The sequence below is a fragment of the Taudactylus pleione genome, unplaced genomic scaffold (genome assembly GCF_031769625.1).
Source record: "Taudactylus pleione unplaced genomic scaffold, aTauple2 ptg000435l, whole genome shotgun sequence".
Taxonomy (NCBI): Eukaryota; Metazoa; Chordata; class Amphibia; order Anura; family Myobatrachidae; genus Taudactylus; species Taudactylus pleione.
Window position 1 is genome coordinate 2,884,463 of NW_028284837.1, and position 27,356 is coordinate 2,911,818.

Sequence of the window (27,356 nt, forward strand, 5' to 3'; positions counted from 1 at the left end):
CAGCACAGTGACAGCACCGTGACCAGAGACCAGAATGGATCAGCAGACAGCACAGTGATAGTGACAGCACAGTGACCAGAGACAAGAATGGATCAGCAGACAGCACAGTGATAGTGACAGCACCGTGACCAGAGACCAGAATGGATCAGCAGACAGCACAGTGATAGTGACAGCACCGTGACCAGTGACCAGAATGGATCAGCAGACAGCACAGTGACAATGACAGCACCGTGACCAGTGACCAGAATGGATGAGCAGACAGCACAATGACAGTGACAGCACCGTGACCAGAGACCAGAATGGATCAGCAGACAGCACAGTGATAGTGACAGTACCGTGACCAGATACCAGAATGGATGAGCAGACAGCACAGTGACAGCACAGTGACAGCACCGTGACCAGATACCAGAATGGATGAGCAGACAGCACAGTGACAGCACCGTGACCAGAGACCAGAATGGATCAGCAGACAGCACAGTGACAGTGACAGCACCGTGACCAGAGACCGGAATGGATCAGCAGACAGCACAATGACAGTGACAGCACCGTGACCAGAGACCAGAATGGATCAGCAGACAGCACAGTGACAGTGACAGTACCGTGACCAGATACCAGAATGGATGAGCAGACAGCACAGTGACAGTGACAGCACCATGACCAGAGACCGGAATGGATCAGCAGACAGCACAGTGACAGTGACAGTACCGTGACCAGAGACCAGAATGGATCAGCAGACAGCACAGTGACAGTGACAGTACCGTGACCAGAGACCAGAATGGATCAGCAGACAGCACAGTGATAGTGACAGCACCGTGACCAGAGACCAGAATGGATCAGCAGACAGCACAGTGATAGTGACAGCACCATGACCAGAGACCGGAATGGATCAGCAGACAGCACAATGACCGTGACAGTACCGTGACCAGAGACCGGAATGGATCAGCAGACAGCACAGTGACAGTGACAGCACCATGACCAGAGACCGGAATGGATCAGCAGACAGCACAATGACAGTGACAGCACCGTGACCAGATACCAGAATGGATGAGCAGACAGCACAGTGACAGTGACAGCACCGTGACCAGAGACCAGAATGGATCAGCAGATAGCACAGTGACAGTACCGTGACCAGATACCAGAATGGATCAGCAGACAGCACAATGACAGTGACAGCACCGTGACCAGATACCAGAATGGATGAGCAGACAGCACAATGACAGTGACAGCACCGTGACCAGAGACCAGAATGGATCAGCAGATAGCACAATGACAGTACCGTGACCAGATACCAGAATGGATCAGCAGACAGCACAATGACAGTGACAGCACCGTGACCAGAGACCAGAATGGATCAGCAGACAGCACAGTGATAGTGACTGTACCATGACCAGAGACCAGAATGGATCAGCAGACAGCACAATGACAGTAACAGCACCGTGACCAGAGACCAGAATGGATCAGCACCAACCCAGGACACAGCAGATAGCACCAGCACCTCTCCAAGTCCTACACTACCCTCCCTCCCTGTTCAGTCTCCACAGCCGAAGTGAAATGGCATCCGTCGCGTGGTTCCTTATATACTACATTGATCATAGAGACGAAAGCTTGCGAACCGCGAGATTTCAGACTCTCGTTTTGCCTCGGTTTTCGAGATCCGAGTAAGACAGGAAACTCCGAGCCTGTTTGGATCTTACTCGGTTATGCTAAATTCTGGTGGGTTCGGAACTCTGGAATCCAAACCCGCTCATCTCTAGTAATTAGTAGAGATGTGCACCGACCCACGTGTTTTGGTTTTGGATCTGGATCCCCCCTGGTTTTGGATCTGGATTGGTTTAGTCAAAATTTCACCTCCGTGTTTTGTTTTTATCATGTTTTGGTTTTGGATCTGGATTTTCTCTTAAAAAGTCATAAAAACAGCTAAAATCACATAAAATGGGTCTGTGTTTGTTCCTACAGTATAATTAACCTCAATAACATTTATTTCCAGTAATTTCCAATCAATTTTGACCACCTCACAATATTATTTGCCAAAAGGTTGCATCCAGCTAGCTGGCTGACTAAGCTAAGTGACACAGTGGGCGGCACTAACATGTGGCAGTTCAGATTCTAATTTCCAACACAGATACAGTGTGTTATACAGTGTGGGTTGGATACACCAATAGTGCACTTACTGTGACAGCAGTGTCGGCAGAGCAGGGTTGCTGACAGTGTCCTCAGTACATGGAATGGCAGTGCTGCGGTGCTGGCAGTGTCCTCAGTGAAGGGTACCATTGATGTTGGCAGTGCAGGGGTGCCAGCGGTGTCTTTAGTGCAGGTTTTCTGGCTGTGTCGGCAGTGTGGGGGTGCCAGCGGTGTCTTTAGTGCAGGTTTGCTGGCTGTGGGCCTGATTCAGAGCCGCTCGTAAGCGGCCGCTCGTTCGCTCCGAGCGATGTTTGCCCAACTGCGCATGCGTACGGATCGTTATACGCATGCGCGAACCAGTCAGTGCGGCCGAAAATCGTTTGTTCGCTAAATAGCGAATGCCTGCTAATATGAGTGACAGGAGGAGGTGTATGTGGGTGGTAACAGGGGAAGGGGCTTGAAAACGGGGAGTGGAGATCAGAACGCAGGCGTGCTTAAAGGTCAAAACGGGCGTTTTAAGGGTGTGCAAAATTAATACTGGAGCGTCATTGACCACGTCACCGGGTTATTTTATAGCCAGAACTGCTCGCAAATTTGTGGTAGCAAACACCAGCCCCAAGAATAGCGAGCAGTTAATACGCTGGTCGATGTACTCGATTAATCTAATAAATAGCGGACATGACGTATGATGCGAGCGGCCAGGGGGCGTCTTTTTCAAAATTACAACCGCAAGTTTTGTTCGCTCATTCAGGCATAGAGGCGTGAACAGACCGCAAAGAGCGAATGGTTCATTTGAATAGCCACCCCTTTTTGTTGAACGAACGACCGCAAATAGCGACCGGCTGTGAATCAGGCCCTGTGTCAGCAGTGCGGGGGTTGCTGGCGGTATCCTCAGTACATGGAATGGCAGTGCTGCAGTGCTGGCAGTGTTCTCAATGAAGGGTACCGGCAGTGTCGGCAGAGCAAGGGTGCCAGTGGTGTCCTCAGTGCAAGTTTGCTGACTGTGTCGGCAGTGCAGGGGTGTTCTCAATGCAGAGTGCCGATGGTGTCGGCAGAGCGGGGGTGCCAGCGGTGACCTCAGTGCAGGTTTGCCGACTGTGTCGGCAGTGAAGGGGTGTTCTCAATGCAGAGTGTCGGCAGAGAAGGGGTGCCAGCGGTGTCCTCAGTGCAGATTTGCTGACTGTGTCGGCAGTGCAGGGGTGTTCTCAATGCAGAGTGCCGATGGTGTCGGCAGAGCGGGGGTGCCAGCGGTGACCTCAGTGCAGGTTTGCCGACTGTGTCGGCAGTGAAGGGGTGTTCTCAATGCAGAGTGTCGGCAGAGAAGGGGTGCCAGCGGTGTCCTCAGTGCAGATTTGCTGACTGTGTCGGCAGTGCAGGGGTGCTGGTAGTGTCGTCAATGTCGGCAGTGTGGGGGTCGCTGACGGTGTCCTCAGTACATGGGGAAGCAGTGCAGAAGTGTCGGCAGTGGTGGTGTCGGCAGCAGGGGATGCTGCCTGTGGGGATGCCAGTAGTGTCGGCAGCGGGGGGTGCCGGCGGTGTCAGGAGGCAGGGGATGGTGGGCGCCATCTTCTTTTTCTCTCTCTCTGTGCATTTTCAATGGCTTAACGCTGATTGGCTGAGAGCCATGACAGACGGCTCTCTCAGCCAATCAGCGTTAAGCCCGCTCAAAATAAAATCTCGCGACACGACAGCGGAGTCGCGAGGTTTTGCCTCAGGTGAGGGATCTGGGGCAGATCGCCCCGGATCTCCGAAATTCAGGTGGGTTCAGATCTCTGAGACTCGAACCCGCTCATCTCTAGTAATTAGTATTACACACCTCTAGAACAGAACATAACACTATATAAATTGTAAACTAATAAAACGATCCTGTGTTCATCTAACAATTGTTTCTACATTTTATGACCCCTTTCCCTGTCCTATTATAACTGGGGGAAAAATAAATAAATGTGTTAAGATAAGAATATAAAATTATAGCTGAGCGGGTTTGGTTTTATTCGGTTCTAATCGCCAAATTATCACAAATTCAGATTAGTTCAGATTTCTCTTATTGGCTGTCCAAAACATGTGACAGCCGAATAGCCAATATAATGCCGTTTTTGAGATTCGAACATTTCCGAGTAAATCTGAGTAAAACCGAACCCCACATCTCTAAATAAAATACAGACATAACCTTTGGGTTTTAACTTTATATACTGTGAATAATTATACAGTTTATTATATAACGAACAAGGGCTTGTGCTTTTCACTTACAGTGCATCCAGAAAGTATTCACAGCGCTTCACTTTTTCCACATTTTGTTATGTTACAGCCTTATTCTAAAATGGAATACAATCATTTTTGTCCTCAAAATTCTACACACAATACCCCATAATGACAACGCGTACAAAAGTATTTTTATGATTTTTGCATTAAAAAAAACCCCTAAGAAATCACATGTACATAAGTATTCACAACCTTTGCTCAATACTTTGTTGATGCACCTTTGGCAGCAATTACAGCCTCAAGTCTTTTTGAATATGATGCCACAAGCTTGGCACACCTATCTTTGAGCAGATTCACCCATTCCTCTTTGCAGCACCTCTCAAGCTCCATCAGGTTGGAGCATCAGGTTGGATGGGAAGCGTAGGTGCACAGCCATTTTCAGATCTGTCCAGAGATGTTCAATCGGATTCAAGTCTGGGCTTTGGCTGGGCCACTCAAGGACATTCACAGAGTTGTCCTGAAGCCACTCCTTTGATATCTTGTCTGTGTGCTTAGGGTTGTTGTCCTGCTGAAAGATGAACCATCGCCCATCCAGGATGTCTCTGTACATTGCTGCATTCATCTTTCCCTCTATCCTGACTAGTCTCCCAGTTCCTGCCGCTGAAAAACATCCCCATAGCATGACGCTGCCACCACCATGCTTCACTGTAGGGATGGTATTGGCCTGGTGATGAGCGGTGCCTGGTTTTCTCCAAACATAACGCCTGGCATTCACGCTAGAGAAATCAATCTTTATCTCATCAAACCAGATAATTTTGTTTCTCATGGTCTGAGTGTCCTTCAGGTGCATTTTGGCAAACTCCAGGTGGGCTGCCATGTGCTTTTTACTAAGGAGTGGCTTCCGTCTGGCCACTCTACCATACAGGCCTGATTGGTGGATTGCTGCATAGATGGTTGTCATTCTGGAAGGTTCTCCACTCTCCACAGAGGAATGCTGTAGCTCTGACAGAGTGACCATCGGATTCTTTGTCACCTCCCTGACTAGGGCCCTTCTCCCCCAATCGCTCAGTTTAGATGGTCGGCCAACTCTAGGAAGAGTCCTGGTGGTTCCGAACTTCTTCCATTTACAGATGATGGAGGCCACTGTGCTCATTGGGACCTTCAAAGCAGCAGATATTTTTCTGTACCCTTCCCCAGCTTTGTGCCTCAAGACAATCCTGTCTCGAAGGTCTACAGACAATTCCCTGGACTTCATGCTTGGTTTGTGCTCTGACATGCACTGTCAAGTGTGGGACCTTATATAGACAGGTGTATGCCTTTCAAAATTATGTCCAATCAACTGAATTTACCACAGGTGGACTCCAATTAAGCTGATCATTTGTAACAGGATGCACCTGAGCTCAATTTTGAGCTTCATGGCAAAGGCTGTGAACACTTATGTACATGTGATTTTTGCAAATGGAATAAAAAAAAACTAAGAAATCACAAAAACATTTTTTACATGTTGTCATTATGGGGCATTGTGTGTAGAATTATGAGGACAAAAATGAATTTATTCCATTTTTGAATAAGGCTGTAACATAACAAAATGTGGAAAAAGTGAAGCGCTGTGAATACTTTCCGGATGCACTGTAGCTAGATGGAAGACATCTGAAATTCTATGTGCAGATATAATGCCTCTGCTATTGTCCACCAGCTCTATTCAACAGGAAAAGTTCAGCATCTACTGTACATACTGTACATGTCATTTGGCATATATACCCTGTTAGCAAATAAAGACCACATTAATTTTGTGCTTTTGCCACTACTGAATGTGTTTTCAGCTATTATTTTGTATTGCCAATAATAATAGTTTATATTCACGAGAGAGAGAGAGAGAGAGAGAGAGAGAGAGAGAGAGAGAGAAAGAGAGAGAGAGAGAGAGAGAGATAGCTCTTGTATTGTTCACAACATTTCTCTAACTATAAATTATTTGTGTGGAACAGAAAGAGTTAACAGCTGCAGGCTGGAGGTGAAGGGAGGGGTGGAAATGTTCTTTTCCATAATCACTGTTATATAAAGGTAGCTGTGGATACAGCTGCACAATGCAGAGTGACAGAATGAGGTAGGCACAAATGAGAATGAGATGGGAAAAGGTGATATAGAAATAGAATGAGATTGGTATGGGCTTGTGCCAGGTACAAAGAGTAATGTGCTCCAGGTAGATATAGGTGAGAGAATGAGATGGTTATAGTGTGCTCCAGGTAGATATAGGTGAGAGAATGAGATATGTAGGTACTGCAGAGAGTTGTCCAGGTAGGCACAGATGAGAGAACGAGATGGGTAGGGGGTGCTCCAGATAGGCACTGGTAAGATAATGAGATAGGTAGGTAGAAAGAGCTCCAGGTAGGCACAGGTGAGAGAACAAGATTGGTGATGGGTACTCAAGGTAGGTACAGATAAGAGAATGAGATGTTTATAGTGTGCTCCAGGTAGGCACTGGTAAGAGAATGAGATATGTAGGTAGAAAGTGTTCCAGGTAGGCACAGGTGAGAGCACAAGATGGGTAATGGGTACTCCAGGTACGAGAGGGTTATAGTGTGCTCCAGGTAGCTATAGGTGAGAGAATGAGATTTGTAGGTACTGCAGAGCGTTGTCCAGGTAAGTACAGGTGGGAAATGAGATATGTAGGTAGGGATGCTCCAGGTAAGTACAGGTGAGAGCATGAGATGGGTAGAAGGTGCTCCAAGTAGTCACTGATGACATATGAAGGGGTGCTCCTAGTAGGCACAGATGAGAGAATGACATATGAAGGGGTGCTCCAGATAAGTTCAGGTCAGATAATGAGATATGTAGGGGTGCTCCAGATAAGTTCAGGTCAGATAATGAGATATGTAGGGGTGCTCCAGATAAGTTCAGGTCAGATAATGAGATATGTAGGGGTGCTCCAGATAAGTTCAGGTCAGATAATGAGATATGTAGGGGTGCTCCAGATAAGTTCAGGTCAGATAATGAGATATGTAGGGGTGCTCCAGATAAGTTCAGGTCAGATAATGAGATATATAGGGGTTGCTCCAGGTAAACACAGTCAAGAGAATTATATATTGTATGTAGGTAGGATGTGCTCAAAGTAGGTCCAGGTGAGAGAATAAGGTGGGTAGAGGGTGCTCCAGGTAGGTACTAGTGAGTGAATGAGATATATAGAGGGTGCTCCAGGTAAGTACAGGTGAGAGAATGAGGTCTCAGAGTAGAGGGACGGCTCTGTGTGCAGACATTTAGTACAGGAATAGTAGAGTGTGTACTGTAAGATGGGGGTGTTGGTGTAGGGAAAGGCTGTGTGTACAGACATTTAGTACAATAATAGCAGAGTGTGCAGTGTAAGAGTATTTATCATTGAGATATATATATATATATATAATATATACACATATACTGACTACCCGTACGTATGACACCAGTATAATACAGTACACACTCTGCTATTCCTGTACTAAATGTCTGTACATACATGTGTTCCCTACACTGACACCCCCATCGTACAGTACACACTCTGCTATTTCTGTACTATATGTCTGTACACACAGAGCTGTCCCTACACTTGTACCTCCGTCTTACAGTACACACTCTGCTATTCCTGTACTAAATGTCTGTACATAGAGCTGTCCCTACACCTGCATCCCCATTTTGCAGTACACACACTCTGCTATTACTATAATTAATGTCTGTAAGAAGATTATTTGCCCTTCCCCTACTTTGGCACCTGTAACAGTGTAGTGTCTGCATGTAAATGACTGTGTGTAAGTAAGTACAGGCATATAGGCCCTGATTAAGAGCCGCTCGCAAGCAGCCCGATGTTTAGGCACTGTGCATGCGCCGCGTCCGGCATGCGCGAGCCCTGCCGAGCGACTGAAGTTCAGTCGCTACGGGGCTCACAACAAGGCAGGGCGGCTGTCGATGGTGAGTGACAGCTCGCCCCGTTTTGTGGGCGGGTAGGGGGGGTGGCTGGACAAACGCAGGCGTTCCCTTAGGAATGCCTGGCGTTTGTTGGGAGGTCTTACTGACATCACTAGTGATGTCAGTAGTGGACTTCCTGCTTTATTAGAGCAGGAGGTCCACTCGGCCTTTCGGCAGCCTAGACCCTACCGTAGGGTCTCGTCACAAGGCCGATGGTCGCGATTATCACTATTATCGCGATGGTCTCCTGGCCGCTCGCACAAGCTGTGGGTGGTCTCCCACAGCTTTGCGAGTGGCTGGAGAGCAAAAAAAATAAAATAAACGCCCACAATCCCAGCGTGCGGGCAGCGGCCGTGAGCGGCTCTGAATCAGCGCCATAGTGTGACTGTAGCCATGAGTTAGTAGTCACAGGTGCATTGTGTCAGATTGGGCAAACAACAGAGCAGCGTCCTAAACAGCAGATATTGTGAGGCTGATTATGAGATGGGAGTAAAGCAAAAACCAGCAAGTAAGACTGAACAAACCACCTGGCAATACAAGGGGGTAAATACATTTATTATATGTTGATGTGGTGTAAATGCCGGCTGTTTTTCATGTCGGCTACAAATGCTGCACAGTTTATTTTATACAGCAATTTAGAATTGAGGGCCTGATTCAGAGCCGGACGCTATTTGCGGACGGTCATTCCAAAAAAGGGGCCGGCTATTTAAATTGAGCGCTCGCTCTTTGCGGTTTGTTGACGCCTCTAAGTCTGAGCGAGTGAACGAAAAATGCGCTCGCTATTTTGTAAAGACGCCCCTTTGCCGTTCGCATCACACGTCATCTCCGGTGTTTATTTGATTAATCGGGTACATCGATAGGCATCTGAACTGTTCGCAGTGCTTGTGGTAGGTTTTTCCTACCGCTATCACTGCGAGCAGATCAGGCTAAAAGACAACCAAGTGACGTGGTCGATGACGCTCCATTACTAATTATGCACTCCCATTAAACGCCCTTTTTTCCGTTAGGCACGCCTGCGTTCGGATCTCCACTCAACCGTTTTCAAGCACCTTCCCCTGTTACCACCCACATAAGCCTCATCCTGTCACTCAAATTACCAGCCCCTCACTATTTTGCGAGCACACGATTTCCGACTGCAATGACTGGTTTGCGCATGAGTATTATGACCCATACGCATGCGCAGTTGTATGAACATCGCTCATAGCGAACGAGCGGCCGCTTACGAGCGGCTCTGAATCAGGCCTTGAGTTTGGATGCACCCCTCCCAAATACAGCTCTCTCTGCACATGGATTCTGCAAAGCTGCACTGTTACTGGCTCTTTTTGGCTTTACTCCCACCTCAGAATTAGGGATGGCCAACCGTCATCGATTATTCATAATCATCAATGGTTTATAGCCGATGTTGAATCCTTTTACTATTGATGAGGGGCAACCAGACGGTTTCCCATCATCGATGGCTAAGCATAACCAAATGGAATGGTTTTTTTGGGTGTTTTTTTTCCACAAGGTGTCAAGACAGGGGGCATGGCTCTGCTCATGACACCAACGAAACCCCACCCCCAGGTTCTGATTGGCCCACAGGCCAGTCAGTGAAAGAAAAGTGAAACCATCGATGGTCATCCATTGCATAGTTGGTAACCATCGAAGGTCACTTGCTATATGGCCATCGATGGAAACCACACCGATGGCCATCCTTACTCAGAATCAGGCCATGTATGCTATATAGAGCTGGGGGTAAGCACACACAGGGAATGCGATGAATAATTACTGGGCTAGTGACGGTGAGTAAGAAGAGTCAAAAATATTTCCATAATAAATGTGTAAAATTGCTAAAGTGCCAGACACTCAGGTCTGATTCTGATTTGCGCGCAATGTCGCTGTTGGATGTAATTGTGCTTTTTTTTGGGGGGGGAGGGGGGATTGTTTACTGTGCATGTGTCTAGGTCCCAGCGCACATGAATTGTGATTGTGTTCGTTCGTACGTAGTTGCGAATTCAGATGTGCGCACAGAGAAGTGGGGGTGACTGGGAGATTGCTGTATTGACATAGAGAGATGAAGCATATTATGAGTGCGTTATGGGAGAGTTGCGAGCGTGACGCTGAAGTGTTTGCGTATACAGATACGTTATTGCTCACACAGGAGGCCATACTCAGACAGAAGTTCTGCATTCTTGCACCGGCATAGGGCTCGTGCAAGTTTCAATGGTGCAACCGTGGGTGGAACCTAATGCCACACCGAGCACGATTGCAGCATCTAGAGAGACACGGACAGTGGGCGTCTCAGACCTTGTACAATCAGAAGCAAAGATGTCCACCAGTGAGGGGCTTGTAGCGGTATTACTGTAGCATAAAGTCACAGACATGCGACCGGTGAAAGACACACACGGAACGTGCTGTGTCAGAATGAGCCCCTCAATGGGGCAGAAGTGTATTACATATGCCAAAGGAAACCATCATATATAATAAATAAGGAAGAAAAAAATACTATTTTCACAAAAAAAACAAAAAATAATAATTGTAATAAGTGCTTTACAGTATATATATATATATATATATATATATATATATAAATAAAACATGTTGCACCAGCCATTTTCCTAGTGTTTTTTGCGTATGTGCAGTAGAAAAAAATTGATGGGAAGATGGCCGCCGTTCCATTACCTCAGAGACCTGCAGATGCACAGTAGACTCTGGCACAGTCTCCTATTGCTCACTAATGCGCTGCCAGCTAGAGAGGAAGGAAAGGAAACTGCACACAGGCCCCTTCCTCTTTTAATACAGTCCTGAGGATCTTATTAATCGCTACCGTTCATCCTCAGTAATGCCAGGGCCAGATTAGCAATGGGGCAGATGAGACTACAGCCCCCATTGTTAAAATAGGCCAATCGCCATGACAGCACGATGATGTCCAAACACCCAGTTGGCCACATAGTCGGCCAAAAAACAGTATTAAAATTGTATTTCTATTTTCCTACTTTAACATATTTAAGGAGACATGGAGGCTGATAATGTAGGTGTGTACACGCCCACATGGCACTGGCCACACCCACTGAGGGCCGCCGCTACTTTGCTGCGCCCAGCGCCATCCTGTGTTGCCGCCCCTTCCCTCCTCCGCTCCCTCCCCCTGAGCTTACATAATCAGACTAGCGCCGGGAGGGAGGGTGTTTCCTGTACCCGCCGGACACAATGGCGCTGCGTGCGACGGACCGGCTTGCCCGTGCCTGGAGCCACCACTGCACCAGATGCCACACCCAGCACTGGTCACCTCTCCTCCCCGTCTCACAGGCCCTTGATCATTTTCAGCTCCAGGCTCATGCCTTAATCCGGCCCTGAGTAATACAGTATATTATCACCACTTATTCTCTTACTCTGTTGCACTCCAACATTTTGTCATTAGCGTCCCACCTTCTTCTACAGGTTGATGTCTCATCTGTACAGGACACTATGGCACCTTATTGTAATGTATCATGTTCCTACCTCGTACTCAGATGGTAAATCGGCAGACTTGGACCTTGGTGGGATTTTGGTAAATGGAGATGTACTAATAGGTGGAGTTATTCCTCTCCACATTGACAAACTTTACCCAATGGTCAACTTTGAGGAGAAGCCCCCGCCAGACATCTGCACAATGTAAGTTATAATGTAAGGAAGGAAAAGGTACATACCTGTGCAAGTGTGCATCAAAAATAGAAGGATTTACATACTGGTAGAACACAGTTGGGTAGATGAACTAAGCCTTAGAGAGAGATAAAGTACCAACCGATCAGCTCCTGTCATTTTTCAAACACAGGGGTCTATTTATTAAGCCTTGGAGGGAGATAAAGCCAATCAGTTCCTGGCTGCCATGTCACAGGCTGTGTTTGAAAAATGACAGTTAGGAGCTGGTTGGTTGGTACTTTATCTCCTTCCACTTTACCTCCATCCAAGGCTTAGTAAATAGACTCTACAGTCTATAAAATTACATTTAGGAGCTGATTGGTTGGAAATTTAACTCTCTCCACTTTATCTTCCTCCAAGACTTAGTACATCTCCCCCAGTTTATGATAATATAATAATCTTTTGCGGTGATGAGAAATGTATAGAGAGGCAGTAAATAGTGTCTGTTCCTCATTATGTTTGTCAATGCTATCTATAGTATTTCATATTTATCTGTCTAGCTAAAATGTCAACTTTAATGAACTTTGAGTTCTCCAGAAAGACTGTTGTAGAGTCCTTAGACAGTTCGGCATACAAAAGATAACTATCTCTATTTTTTTAGTTTACACATACACACCCATTGGTTCGTTTATGAACCAGGGATCTGGAAGTACCATGAGAGTGTTTTTGTGATTTAACCAAAATATTTTGTATTGTGTATGAAAAAACATTTTTTTCTCCACACTGGAAATAACATCTTGTTAAAAAAAAACATCAATATTTAAAAGTAAAAGACAGTAAGTCAACCATCACCTTGAAAATCCAAAGGTATATTACTTACAACATGTCAGATAATCAGTCTAGTGGCACAAAGCAGTTCTTTATTAGATGGCCGTGATTATAACTATCCAGGTTCTCCAGGAGAAGAACATTCCCAAATCCACACCCATCTCTGGTGTCAACAAGTGAGCTGACAAAAGAGATATCTGGTATTGGGCATCAAACACCAATATGTCCAACACCAATATGTCTCTGCCTGGGAGACATATTACTATAACAGTCTGGATGATTCCGTCCTTTCTCAATTTCAGGTTCCGCTTTGAACACTACCAGCAGTTCCAAGCCATGAGGTTTGCAGTAGATGAGATCAATAGCAGTCCAGACCTTCTCCCAAACATCACCCTGGGTTTCTATGCTTACGATTCATGTGCTGTCCTGCAGAGGGAGCTGGAGGGCACTTTGTGGATGCTCACGGGTCTTAATAAAGCCATACCCAATTACTGCTGCCTTCAGAGTCCACCTCTGACTGCCATCATCGGTCACTCGTCATCCACTTACTCCATCCTCATGGCTCACATTCTGGGATTATACAGATACCCACAGGTGAGGCTTATTGGGTGCTGTCCATGGTGCTGACCGTCAGAACCATTCAGCATCTGTTCTCCTGCTGTCTTCAATGGAATGATAAGGCCAGCACTAGGTCACTTCTGATTGACTGGTCATTGCTTCACCTCTGAAGAGGACAGTGGTTACGTCCCTAATCTCCCATATATTATATGACCTTGTACTCGCATTTTACTTACTATACTTTATTGTATTATAAATGTTTTGTTTTTAATTAAATCCGACCTTATAATGAATGCAGTCTTCTCTATTTTCCTTATGCTTATGGCCTGGCTGAGTATATATGGGTGTAACAGCACCTGTCGCAAACCTGGCACACTTGATGTGCTTCTGGTGCAAAGCACCGTCAGACGCCCAGACTCGTATGGGCACGAATACAATAAAACTCACCCCATTTATCTCTATTTCTTGAAATACATCTCAGTAACATCTTTCGCCAGCATAAGTAGAAATATTTCAGGTAATCTTCCTACTGTAAGTATCCTGGGTCACTGTTATTATGTGATCTAGCTTTTATTACATCATACAAGGGATGCTACCCCTTTAGCAGTACCAATAATGGAATCGGATTCCAATAATGGAATCCCGGCAGCGGCAGCCGGACATGGAAGGAAATGGTGATCGTCCGAAAGGTAAGTAATTCCTAACCTAATCTACCCCCTAACTCTAACCCTCCTTTAGGGTGTCTAACCCTAACCTCCCCCCCACTGTGCCTAACCCTAATCCCCCCTCTAAGTGCCTAAACCTAACCCCCCCTTCCCCGCCGTCTAAACGTAAGTCCCCCTGGGGTGCCTAACCCTAAGTACCCCACGGGGGTGCCTAATCCTAACCCTCCCTTTCCCTAGCCTAAACCTAATCTCCGGGGGGGGGGGTGCCTAACCCTAAGTCCCCCCCGCATACCCCAATAATCATTGTCTTTTTTAACACAAGAAATGAATGATTAAAGACTGAATAATGCCACCTGCACAGTGTAAAATCGACCTTGGTCCTGCTGTGCGCCTGGATCTCTGTAAGCATAGATTTTGGCCAAGCTACGTGGGGGGGTGTTTACAGAGGAGCTGAAGACAACCCAGGCAGAGGGGACGAGTTGGGCAGGCCAGCCATAGAGCAGGTGCTCCTGGCGTTACAGAGATGGGCTTTTATTTGAGTGCGATAAAGGGGTGTAGAGGGCGCTATTCTAGGGGCGTTCCTGCTTAGAGCTGACAGCCTTTGAGTTATGCCCCATGCTCTTAATCGGGGGGCCCGTTTTTTTGCGCCATGTTGCACTACCGCCCATGTATGCAGGAAATCTGTGCGAATGTATGCGGAAGCCTATCTCTCGCACCGTTCTTACATCCGCTGTAGCAGCCACCATCGTTATATCTGCACTTGCATCAACCCCATACTGGCGGCAAAATATCCGTCATTAACTGGTGTCTCACCTCCGTTCCCATGAGTGAGCAAAAAATTAAAAAAAAGATTAAAGTCGCACTGCGATGACACTCCTACTAGACGGGAGAGGTCTGTGCGTTCGCAAGGTTGCTGCCCAGTCACCACGCATAAATACCCATTTCAGGGATAGTCTGGTCCATTGAAGGATGGATTACCCGCATGATTTTGCGCAAGCGCAGTGGCTGGTTTATTTATTTGGCGCATGCGCTGTATGCTGAGATCCGCAAGATCCGTTCACATTGCCACTCGACCCAGAATCAGCGCCAAGCTGTAAGTATACTATTCTCCAAGCAATGTACTAAGACCAGCGCTTTCTTTCTATGGTAATTATGGGTGCGCAGTACTGGCAGCTTACTTTTTCTTTTTGATGTCACTTTTTAATTCTTATAACAAGTCCCCGGAAGAAATGATTGGAATAACATGAGAAATGAATAAAATAAGCCCCTGCGCACTTACCCAGAGCGTGGAAGCTGCTACAAATCCTCGTGTAACTTTCGCTCAGCACCGGCACATTATTAATGAGTATCGGCACTTTTTTAAAATAAAAAACAAAAGCAAAAGAAAAAAAAAAACTAACTGACTAAAACGATTCATAAACTCACAATGGGTAAAACCACCAAATTTTCATTGAATTAAGGTGAGGGTGTGGGGGTTCGATGTATTAGATGTTAGGGGCCTATTCATCACAACCAAAAAATAAATAAAAAAATCGATGGAGGTAACTAGGTTTAGAACTGGCATGGAGTCTACCTAATTTCCTCCTCCCCATAACTATCTATTCAGAAAAGCTGTCATTTTTGTTATCTCTCTCTACACTAACTTACCGCAGCTGTAATCAGTGCTGCGCATGTGCTGTTACATTCACAAAAGCAGCCACTGCAGCCACGGACCCCGACCTCCCGTCTGAAGAGGAGAAAACAGTAAAGTTAAAATATATATATATTATTATTTTTAATTTTTTTTAAACTTTACTCTGTTCTGCTGCCGGGAGAACACACTCGGAGCAGCAGCCGGTGCTGAGCAACGGAAGGAGCTGGAGGAGGACCTGCCCATCTGACAGCAAGTAACTGGAACCCGCTATACGCCACCTGAGAGTGGCGGATAGTAACACCATCAAATTCTGAAAATACATAATTTCGGAATTTGATGAATAGCCTAATTTCTATATCCCTGTACTAATGTATGGGGAGTGTTGAAATTAACGCAGGCGGACTTAACCAGGAGATCTCAGTGATATCTCGTGTGTTAATAAATACTAAAATAACGGTAAGTAAGAAAAATGTCCTTAAAACCGTTATTTTAGTGTCTTTGGGCTCTATTTATTAACATTATTTTTACTAAAATAAAGTGAAAAAGGGTGTTTTCACACCCTTTTCACATTATTTTAGTTTCACCTGTACTTATTACAGGGCAATTGGAGTACAATTAGTAAAATTCTACTCCAACCCCCAGTATCACTTATTTTTAGTAAAGCAGATCGCATTTTCCATAATTGTAATGGGAAATGTGATCTGTGTGCAAGTTACTAAAAATAAATTGTAAAAAAATACCGGGGGAAGCCCTGTGATAATAACACCACCTGGAGGTGGCGTTATCCAGGGTCTCCCCCGGTTACCGGGCTCCCACTCTGCTCTAACGGGGAGAGCAGAGCCGGGAGCCGGTACCAGTAATCAGCTATGTGGTCTAAGCACACCGCAAGCTGATTACTGTAAAAAAAAGAAAAAAAAAAATTAAACAGTTTTTTTTTTCCTTACCTGAATCCAGGGACCGGTGATCGGGCCTCCGGTGATGGCTCCTCTCCGGTCAGCTGGTCTCCCACAGTGCACTGGGGCCCGGTCATCAGGTGATCGGGTCCCAGTGCAGTATGGGAGATCACCTGATCGGGATGCCCGGAGAAGATCACCGGAGGCCAGGAGGATGCAGGTAAGTGTAATGAAGGGAGGGGGGGTCGCGGGGTCCGCGATCGCGGGGGCGGGGCTTAGCACCGGGGGCGGGGCTTGGCGTCGGTGGGGGGGTAGTAGCGGTGGTCGGTCGGCGCATGCGCGGGCTCTTAGTAGCGGTATTTTTTCCGAAAATACCGCGACTAGAGTGAGGATGGGATCCGCAGGGACAGAGCTTTATCGCAAGCTCTATCCCTGCAAGGGATTTATAGTAAATCCCTGTGATATTACCTGAATTCGCAATGCGAATTCACTCGGTAATATCACACTACAATCCGCATTCAATATGCGGATTGTAGTAAATAGAGCCCTTTGTCATCTACACTTTTCTACATAATTTCTATGGGGAATTATTGCTTTTTGGGTTACAATTCCGGCTTGTAGAAATGTATTTTGCATTTTGCTAAGTTGTCCACCAATGTTTTTATGATGTTGGCAACACCTATTACTTTATGGCTAAATAAATCCACATCATAAAATAATAAGCATTGCCCTATCATAACAATTTTTTAACACCAACTAACAATTCATTAATATTGCCCCTTTAAAATAAATAATAATATAATATATTGCTCTCCTAATAAAATTAAGCATTCATGTTTCCCCCTAATATATTGATAAAAGAGTATTGCCAATATAAGACAATTATTTATAATTATGTGCCTACTTATTCGATATATAATTATTGCCCTCATTATAATAGTGATTCCCCTACTTCTGATTGGCCAGATAGCTCATACAGTGGGAAATCTTTTAAGCCTTTGAGAGAGATAAAGTGGAAAGAAATAAGTACCAACCAATCAGCTCATAACTGTCATGTCACAGGCTGTATTTAATAAACGACAGTTAGCAGCTGATTGGTTGGTACTTTATCTTTCTCTACTTTCTCTCTCCAAGGTTTGATACAACTCCCCTAAAGTGCCAACCAGTCAGCTCCTAACTGTCATTTTTCAAACACAGCCTGGAAAGTGAGAGGAGCTGATTGGTTGGTACTTTATATCTGCCACTTGATCTCTCGCCAAGGCTTAGTACATCTACCTAGCAGTATGCTTTTTGAGATATCTCGTTAGCCACAACCACCTTATGTTTTGCAGTCGGTTTGGCGGCAGTTTTCTGGGAGTTCGCGAAACCATCACTTGATAAATTTCTATTCTTCACACGTAAAAGAAATTGGCACAGTAATGTGGTCTTTTCAGTAGGGCCGGGAAAACTACCAAAAACCAGCAGCTTTATAAAGCCAACACTTAATAAATGTAGCTAATAGTGTGTATCATTCAGGACGGTATGCAGGCGGGAAGCCGGTGGACCTAATCCCGACAGCCGGCTTCCCGACTGTCATATCCCGGCAAGGGTCTAAAGACAGGTGTCGATATGCCGACGCCTGTCATTAGACATACGCCGGGAGCCCGACGCCAGGCATTCTGATTGAAGGGACGCCGGGCACCGAGCGCGGATAGCCGCGGGGGCATTGTTAGGTTTAGAGTTCCCGGGGGGAAATTAGGGTTAGGCACCCCCCTGGGAGGTTAGGTTTAGGCTAGGGGAAGGGGGGGTTAGGGTTAGGCACCCCCGGGGGGGGGGACTTAGAGTTAGGCACTGGGGGGGAAGTTTAGGGTTAGGCACCCCTAAGGAAGGGATAGGGGGTAGAAATAGGTTAGTATATACTTACCTGGGGACGATCGGGATTTCCTCCTCTGCCGGGATGCCGCTGTCGGGATTCCAGCCGCCGGGCATGAGTCCAGCGGTAAATCATACCGATTCCTCGAGGACTATTCAGCATACATAACATAGGACAATCCAACATGTTTGGTTTTGGTCAGCCTTCTATGTTCCCAGTACACACCAGTAAATGTCTTTGAGCATCACCGGACATCTGCACCCACAGGATTGGATTGGCACGATAGCTGACCTAAGACATTATACACGTCCAGCTTAGGGCAGATGTGACCTACCCACCATGCATCTGCTGAAGGGGCCCAGATGAAGCAATACAAATGTGCCCAGCTACATCCTTCCCGCTAGCACAGCAAATTGCGCCATGCCTGGCGTGAGACACGTGCCTGCGAGCGGACAAGCACACTGGAATGCATGGTGCGATCGCAGTGCGCACCATAGCGTGTGCAGGCATGGGGATTCGCATGACGCGATACGTGAGCACGTTTGTGGCACGATCAGCAGTAATGTAACTGGGTGCATCTGTACATTGGGGTGGACTATTACTTAAAGCGGAAAAATACTTTCGATACATACAGTACTTCGGTGTATAGAACACAACTCCAAAGAATTCAAAGAAAAATGGAAAACATAAGTATAATGATATGTACTAAGCCTTGGAAAGAGATAAGGTGAAGAGGGATAAAGTATAAACCGATCAGCTCCTAACTGTCACTGTACAAGATGTGTTTGAAAAATGACTGTTAGGAGCTGATTGGTTTGTACGTCATCTCCAACTACATTTTCTTTCTCCAAACCTTAACACATCTTCCCTCTAAACATGAAATAGGTAAAGTGAAGAATGAAGTGGGGGGGTTCTATATTTAAATATTGCTATATGTGTTTTGGCCATTATGCATTTATTTAAACAAAATTGTATTTAAAAAATAAAAAACCTTCTACCCAACAGATCAGCTATTTCTCAACCAGCTCCCTCCTGAGTGATAGGACACAATTTCCTTCCTTCTTCAGGACTGTTCCAAGTGATGCTTTCCAGTCCCAGGGGCTGGCAGAAATGGTTAACCATTTCGGATGGACATGGGTAGGTCTCATTGCTTCTGATAATGATTATGGCCAAGAAGGCATCAAGGTGATTAAACAGGAGATAGCAAAGTCTGGAGCCTGTGTGGCCTTCACAGAATATATAACAAGCACCTTGTCCTACAAGAACATCCGTGACATCGCTAAGGTCATTAAGATGTCAACTGTTAAAGTTGTGGTGGCTTTCTCTACGGACATCTATCTCATCCCATTATTTGAAGAGATGCTGGTGCAAAAAGTTTCTGGAAAAATATTTGTTGCTAGTGAAGCTTGGTCCATCTCCAATGTACTCTCAGTAGATAAATACTCTCTCATTCTATCTGGCACGCTTGGTTTTGCTTACCACAGCTCAAAAATCCAAGGCTTCCAAGAATATCTGAACAGCATTAATCCATATAAAACCCCAGGCAGTAAGTGGTCCGAGATCTTCTGGGAAGAGGCTTTTGGATGCACATTCCTTTCACAAAACAACTTCACTGACACAGAGAATAAAACGAGCATATGTAAAGGGGATGAGGACCTATCGAGCATCCATAATCTCTATAATGATGTGTCAAGTTTAAGAACCTCCTATAATGTTTACACGGCTGTGTATGTGATAGCAAAGGCTCTTGATGACCTGAGATATTGCAAGACCTTGGATGGTTCTCTTTCTGGTGGGAAATGTACTGGTTTACAGAGATTTAAGCCATGGCAGGTACAGTGATATGTTGTCTTAAAATTTGAACATCCACCAGAGACATTCATAGCGTTGTTTTGTTCATTGGGTTCAATGTTTTCTAAATCCCATAAACAGACAATTTTGTTGATTATAGAGATCCATAATACACAGATTTAGATTAGTTTGAGCTTCAACTACCAGCACAGAGGTTGGTAGTTGGAAGTGGCAATATGTTTACTATAGCTGGGGATCTCAGCAATGAGAAAGATGGTAGAATATTCCCAAAATTCTACTCAGTACAGTCACAGCTACAATAATGAGACTCGTGCTCACATAGTGTATTTTCTAATGACAGAAAATAGTTTATCAATTATCTATACATTTGTGTGAGAAAATATCTAAGCATGTAATAGATTTTATTGCAATATTTAAAATATTGCATGACAACTGTCATTTCTATGCGCTTTACTTTCTTTTCCACAGCTCCTGCACTATTTTAGTAAAGTGAGAGTGAGGCTGAGTAACACAAGAGAAGAAGTTTTCTTCGATGAGAATGGGAATCCACCGGCGATATACGATGTTGTCAACTGGCAAAGGAGACCGGATGGGTCGCTGATCCAAGTGAAAGTCGGAAGCTATGACACGGTGGCTTCCTCTGGAGATGTTTTTACTATCAACTCAAGTTTACTGTGGTGGGAACATGGCGGCAAGGAGGTACAATTACAGTAATATCTTTAATTAGCATCTTTGAAAAATCAGATGGTTTGGGTCCAGTATTGAAGTCCAGGTGTTGGCGGCCGTTAATGAAAGGCAGAAAAGGCGCAGCGGACTGTAAAAGCCAATATTGCTCCTTTATAACATTAGTAGACAGTACATATTTATGATTGCATCATGTGACCATCTATAAATTCTTTGCAAATTGCTTCAAAGCAAATCGAATAGGTATATGCTATATTGGTCCCAGATGTTCTGTAAAGGAACTTCGGCCTAGAATAGATACTGATATTACATAGCTTTAGCTAATATGGTTAATGAAAGGGTTTATCTAATACATCCTTTCAGGGACTCTAATTGCTCAGAAGGAAGAGGGAACAAACCCTCTATTGTGACATTTGCCAATTTAGGGCTGAAAACAAATCATTATTGGTGCCACAAATTGCAATTGAACAAATTGGCAAATCCCAGCCTTCCCTTTGTGCACCATCATGCGATGGAGTGTTAGAGCACTGAGACGCCCACTTTCAGGCTCCATCGTCTGTGCGTTTGCGATGGAGATTGTAAATGCCCCAAAATCGAGGCACCATTGGTCACATCATCGACATATGTGGTAGCCTAGGGTCTACTCTTGCTATTCTTTTCAAATCCAACTAACCATGATCTTTAAAGCAGAGGATTTGCAATTGGGATCGCAGAAGCGTTCCCAGACATGCCCAAGACACTCACGTAACACACCCAAAAAACCGCCCCTGTTTGCGATCACTTCAGGTCACCCACCAGTCTCCACCTTGAAACGCCCAGAGATCACAAACCCCTTCTCTAGTGTTAGTGATGCTGTATCCAATCGCATTCATCATCGGACACTTTGGTTTGCACATTCACAGTAAGAGTTTCCAGGACCTTTCACGCATGTGCGATATCTGCTGAGGTACCACCTACATACATCCATGGATGCTAAATATGTACCCTGAAAACATTAATTGATAAATAGGCCCCCTAGTTGTTAACCTGCCAACAGCTAATTGCTTACGTTGAATTTCTTTTGCCATGTCTCAGCTCAGTTTGCAAGACTGCATCTTTCTGTATCAAGTGACCTCTTCAAACTGTCTCTCTCCACTTTACACCATTTCTCTTGGAAAGTAAATTTGCTTATTTAGGGGCTCATACAGCGTTGGACATCATCGCAATTTGCATTTTTATTTCCCATAAATTGTGTTTTTCTATTGCGAATACACACCAAAAATTATTCTGCATCTGTTCCTGTGGTGACTGTAATGCTTTATACACTTATGACCAGTGGCGGATCTTACCTAGGGGCTGCGAGGCTGCAGCCCCCCCAGTAAAATCAGCCACTTCAGTGAAGCCAGTGCAATCCGTGACAGCACTGGCTACACTGTGATCGGAGGTGGCTTCCTATTGGAAGCGCCACCTGCCAGTCACGCTGAAGACAGGCAGCCCCAGGGGAGTCTCCTCCCCCTGGGACTGCTAGTCCGGGCTGAGATCAGCAGAGAGCGGCTTCCAGTGGATGCTGCTGCTCTGCCTTTCAGCCAGCCCTACAGAGCTTCTCGGGGCTGCAACCAATGCAGCCCTGAGAAACTCATGTTATGCATGCGCATGCATGGTGCTACCAAGGCTAATGTACCTGCGCCGGCCACGACGCCTGCCATATTCATTGAGCAGGTGCTGGGACCAGGCCAGCAGCGGCGGAAGCCCTCCTCAGGTAAGAGGGCAGGACCTGCTGCTGCTTATGACCCCCTGTGCTTAGAGAGACAGATCACAGATGGTGGGGGGTGTTAGCATGGACAAAGTACAGCATAGGTGTGTTTGTACAAATGTGTTCCTGTGCTAACCACAAACAAAAGTGTACATTCACCTGTCAGGAGGCAGATCATGCTCAACTCCTGGTGCAAAACACGAACTGATGATGACGATTGACGGCCACTTCTGATCAGAACAACTCTGAATTCAGACCAATAGTTTATGCATAGTGGCTTATAACAGCCCCAATCAGCTTTTTACTGGTATCTTTTTTCTATATTTATCTACAGCAGGGATGTGCAGTCAGGGTAGGCAGGGGAGGCAGAGCCTCTCCTGTCATACTCCCTCCCCTATCATACTCCTTGTCATTGACCTCACCGCACATCACTGATCTACAGTGTAGTAATCTTTGCAGATAACAAAACCATTTATTTTTCAAAATCAAGTTTATTTCCCCTCTGAATACAAAAACATAATAATAATTTGGTTGAATATAATGTTTTCCCACCTGCCTTTTTATAATAAGTAAATATAATTTTAGATATTGGACTTTAGTTGGGTAACAACACGAATGCCAATATTAGGTTTAGGGCCCATTCTGCACAGCTGACTCTGGCAGAACCTGCGGGAGTGAGGACTGAGCAGGTAGGAGCAGTGTACAGCAGCGTGAGGACTCGGGCTTGGGAAGTTGGGATCTGTTTGTGATGGGCTGATGGGGGCTGGCTGAGGAAGGTGATGGGGGCTAGATGGTGATGGGGGTTGAGGGCTGAGGAAGATGATGGGGCTGGCTGAGGAAGGTGATGATGAAGGTAATGGGGCTGGTGCCTGGCTGAGGAAAGTGATGGGGTTGTGGGCTGAGGTAGGTGCTGGGGCTGAGGAAAGTGATGAGGCTGTGGGCTGAGGTAGGTGATGGGGCTGAGGAAAGTGATGAGGCTGTGGGCTGAGGTAGGTGATGGGGCTGAGGAAAGTGATGAGGCTGTGGGCTGAGGTAGGTGATGTGGGCCTAAGAAGGTGGAGCTGAGGAAGGGGATGGGGCTGAGGTAGGTGATGTGGGCCTAAGAAGGTGGAGCTGAGGAAGCGGATGGGGGCTGAGGTAGGTGATGTGGGCCTAAGAAGGTGATGGGGGCTGAGGAAGGTGATGGGCTGTGGGCTGAGGTAGGTGGTGGGGGCTGAAGAAGGGGATGGGGGCTGAGGAAGGGGATGGGGGCCGAGGAAAGGTGAAGGGGGCCGAGGAAAGGTGAAGGGGGCCGAGGAAAGGTGATGAGAGGCTGAGGAAAGGTGATGAGAGGCTGATGGGGGTGATGAGGGTCTGAGGAGGTGCTAAGGGAGTGGAACCAAGTTCCAACCCACTGGCCTGGTCTAGACACTCACTGATCTGAACTTTCTGAAGTGACTGGAGGTTGGTCTCCTGCAATTAGCTCTGCATCTATCTGTGACAGCCCAGCAGGTGAGGTCACTCAATCTTCTGTTGGAGGCTGCGGGGAATCAATGTTTGTTTTTACTTATTCTCTGGCTGTGGGGGCAACAAATCAGTGTGCATTATTTTATTTCTGTGGGAGTAATCATTGAATCATTTGAGAGGGGAGCCAGTTCCTTAATTTGCCAGGGGCTCTCTGACCCCTAGATACACACCTGTGTAGGACTTCACGTATATTCATTACATTTCTTATTTCCTCCAGGTTCCCATTTCCACTTGTAGTGAGAGCTGTCCCCCAGGATTCAGAAAGGCTGCACGTAGAGGTGAACCCATTTGCTGCTTTCAATGTGTATCTTGTCCTCAAGGAGAGATCTCTAACCAAACCGGTGAGAAAATTAATGAATAACTAAAGCACTACAGTTTTGAAAATCACATTGAATGTGTTTACAGTTTGCCTCCATCTTTCAGACTCCATAGACTGTTTCAAGTGTCCTTGGAATATGTGGCCCAATGCTCAGAAAGACCAGTGCCTGGCAAAGCCCATTGAGTTTCTATCTTACTATGAACCATTAGGTATCACTTTGGTGACTATCAGTGTTTCCTCCTCTTCGATCCCACTATTCATCTTTAGACTTTTCATTCACTACAAGTCTACACCAATTGTCAGAGCCAATAACTATTCGCTGAGCTGCATTCTGTTGGTGTCCTTGTCATTCTGCTTCCTATGCTCTTTGGTCTTTATCGGTTACCCTCAACCTGAGAAGTGTCTCCTGCGTCAGGCAGCATTCGGAATGGTGTTTGCCATTTGTGTCTCCTGCATTTTAGCCAAAACCATTATGGTAGTTTTTGCCTTTATGGCCACCAAACCGGGAAGCAGCTTAAAAAGATGGACCAACCCGCAAGTGTCCTACCTCATCATCATATTCTGTTCACTCCTACAATTCCTTTTGTGCATCAGTTGGATTGTTGCTGCCCCTCCTTTTCCACAAAATAACACTGAAACCAAACCTGGAATTATTGTAGTTGAATGTAACGAAAACTCACCCACTGCTTTCTGGAGCATGTTGGGGTACCTTGGCCTCCTGGCTTCCATCAGCTTCATTGTTGCTTTCTTGGCTAGGGGACTACCTGATAACTTCAATGAGGCCAAGTACATCACCTTCAGCATGCTGGCCTTCCTCAGTGTCTGGGTGTCCTTCATCCCGGCCTATCTCAGCTCACAGGGAAAATACACAGTGGCCATGGAGATATTTGCTATCCAGTCATCGAGCTGGGCCCTGGTCATCTCTATGTTTCTGCCTAAGTGTTTTATCATAGTGTTCCGACCTAACATGAACTCAAAAGAAAATGTCTTGGGTAAAACCAGAGAACTGAAATAGTACCAAACAATAGAATGGGCATGTAATTAATTAATCCAAAACAATTGAGGAGAATAATAAAAAAACAAAAAAAATAAATAAAAAACATACTGTATAACATGATGTCTAATGTGTATATTATTATATCTATCTGTCTGTCTATAGGGGCCTATCCAGCGTCCAGCGTTCAGACTTTCATGTCGCTGAGGTGCGGGCACTGCACTGAAAGACATTCACTGAACGTCCAACCTTCCTATCTATTAACATGCCGTACCTGACGACCATCGTCAGGTTGACCGGCATGTTTGATAGACAGTCGGGGTCAGCAAGGACCCAGCGTACATGTGCAACGCTGGTCCTTGCCGGCAATCCACTAGCGGACTTTCTGCACGTTCCTGGTTTTGGTCACATCGTACAGAAAGTCGGCAAATGGATAGGCCCCTTATCTCATATCTATCTATTTGTCTATCTACCTACAGTATCTCATTTCTATCTATATATATATTAGGGGTGAGCGGGTTCGGATTTCTGAAATCCGAGCCCCCCCCGATCCGAGGCAGATCCGAGTCAGGCTCGACTTTTCCCGCCTGACTCGGATCTGAAATCGAGGCAAAACGTCATCATCCCACCTTCCAGGTCTCGCGGGTTTTGGATCCTATATAAGGTACCCGCGTCGGTGCCATTTTCTCACTCGGCTGTGGAAAGTGAAGAGGGAGGGTGGGAGTTAGGGCTGGCTGGGCTGTGTAGTGTAGTGTAGTGCAGAGCAGTGTTGTGCTGTGCTGCGCTGTGCTGCTGTTGTCCATAGGGGCTGTGTCCACTACTTCAAAGTCCATAGGGGCTGGCTGGACGGGATTGGTATGAAATACGATTCCCGTCAGCGGCACCCCGACAGGAGCAGAGTGCGACGCAGCGGAAGCCCGACAGCGCTAGAAATCCCGATCATGGATAGGTAAGTATCCACTAACCTAACCTAACCCCCCTAACCCTCCTTAGGGGTGCCTAACCCTAACTTCCCCCTCAAGTGCCTAACCCTAATCCCCCCTCTAAGTGCCTAACCCTAACCACCCCCTTCCCCGCTGCCTAAACCTAAGTCTCCCCCGGGGGTGCCTAACCCTAACCCTCCCTCCCCCTAGCCTAACCCTAACCCTCCCTCCCCCTAGCCTAACCCTAACCCTCCCTCCCCCTAGCCTAACCCTAACCCTCCCGGGGGGGTGCCTAACCCTAAGTCCACCCCGGGAGCCCTAAACCTAACCCTTCCCCTCGCGGCTGTCCGCTCACGGCGCCCGGCATCACTACGATCGTGATGCCGGGCGCCGATCTCCCGGCATCGGGGAAATGCGGGCATCTACATCTAGACGCCCGGCATTTCACCCTTGCCGGGATAAGACAGTCGGGAAGCCGGCTGCCGGTATTTAGGTAGTCGGCTTCCCGATTGCCTCCCGGCTGGACTGTGTTGTGCAGTCAGTTGTCCATAGGGGCTGTGTCCACTCCAAAGTCCTGTGCAGTGTCCCAGTCCTAAAGGGGTGCTGTAGTGTTGTCCAGGGGGTGCTCTGTCCGTCAGGTGTGCTCCCCCCAAGTGCTAAAAAATTGTGTGCGCAGTAGCCGCACGTGCATCAACAAAGTAGTGCCAAGCGTGCGCCTGTGTCATAAGTAAAGGGCCGGCTGGCTTGACCGTTAAAGGGTGCTGTAACCCCCAAAGTACACTCCAAACCAAATAAAAAAATATTTTCTGTGTTTGTGAATTGTGTGCGCAGTAGCCGCACATGCATCAACAAAGTAGTGCCAAGCGTGCGCCTGTGTCATAAGTAAAGGGCCGGCTGGTTTGACCGTTAAAGGGTGCTGTAACCCCCAAAGTACACTCCAAACCAAATAAAAAAATATTTTGTGTGTTTGTGTGCGCCTTAGCCGCACGTATATATCAATATAACATAAATGGAGGACCAAACTTTCTCCGATAAAAATAAAATAGGGAAAGATCAAGAACCACTTCCTCCTAGTGCTGTTGCTGCTGCTGTTGCTGCTGCTGG

The 27,356-nt window shown here is 46.3% G+C and overlaps 1 protein-coding gene across 1 annotated transcript; it reads left to right on the top strand.

Annotated features, from left to right (window-relative positions):
* Nucleotides 1-11,677: 11,677 nt before the first annotated feature.
* On the top strand, nt 11,678-25,396 carry LOC148505903 (extracellular calcium-sensing receptor-like). Its single transcript, XM_088447621.1, has 6 exons — nt 11,678-11,886; nt 12,984-13,275; nt 19,288-20,115; nt 20,563-20,793; nt 24,234-24,357; nt 24,440-25,396. The coding sequence occupies exons 1-6, from the start codon at nt 11,678-11,680 to the stop codon at nt 25,348-25,350; spliced, it is 2,595 nt and encodes an 864-aa protein (XP_088303747.1). The 3' UTR covers nt 25,351-25,396.
* The last annotated feature ends 1,960 nt before the right edge of the window (nt 25,397-27,356 follow it).

What these genes read in the sequence shown, in the direction of transcription:
- LOC148505903 (XM_088447621.1), top strand. Translation starts at nt 11,678, where the DNA reads ATGTCTCATCTGTACAGGACACTATGGCACCTTATTGTAATGTATCAT. An exon ending in GATTATACAGATACCCACAG is followed by an intron (nt 13,276 to 19,287) that starts GTGAGGCTTATT and finishes TCTACCCAACAG; the next exon opens with ATCAGCTATTTCTCAACCAG. An exon ending in AGAGATCTCTAACCAAACCG is followed by an intron (nt 24,358 to 24,439) that starts GTGAGAAAATTA and finishes TCCATCTTTCAG; the next exon opens with ACTCCATAGACTGTTTCAAG.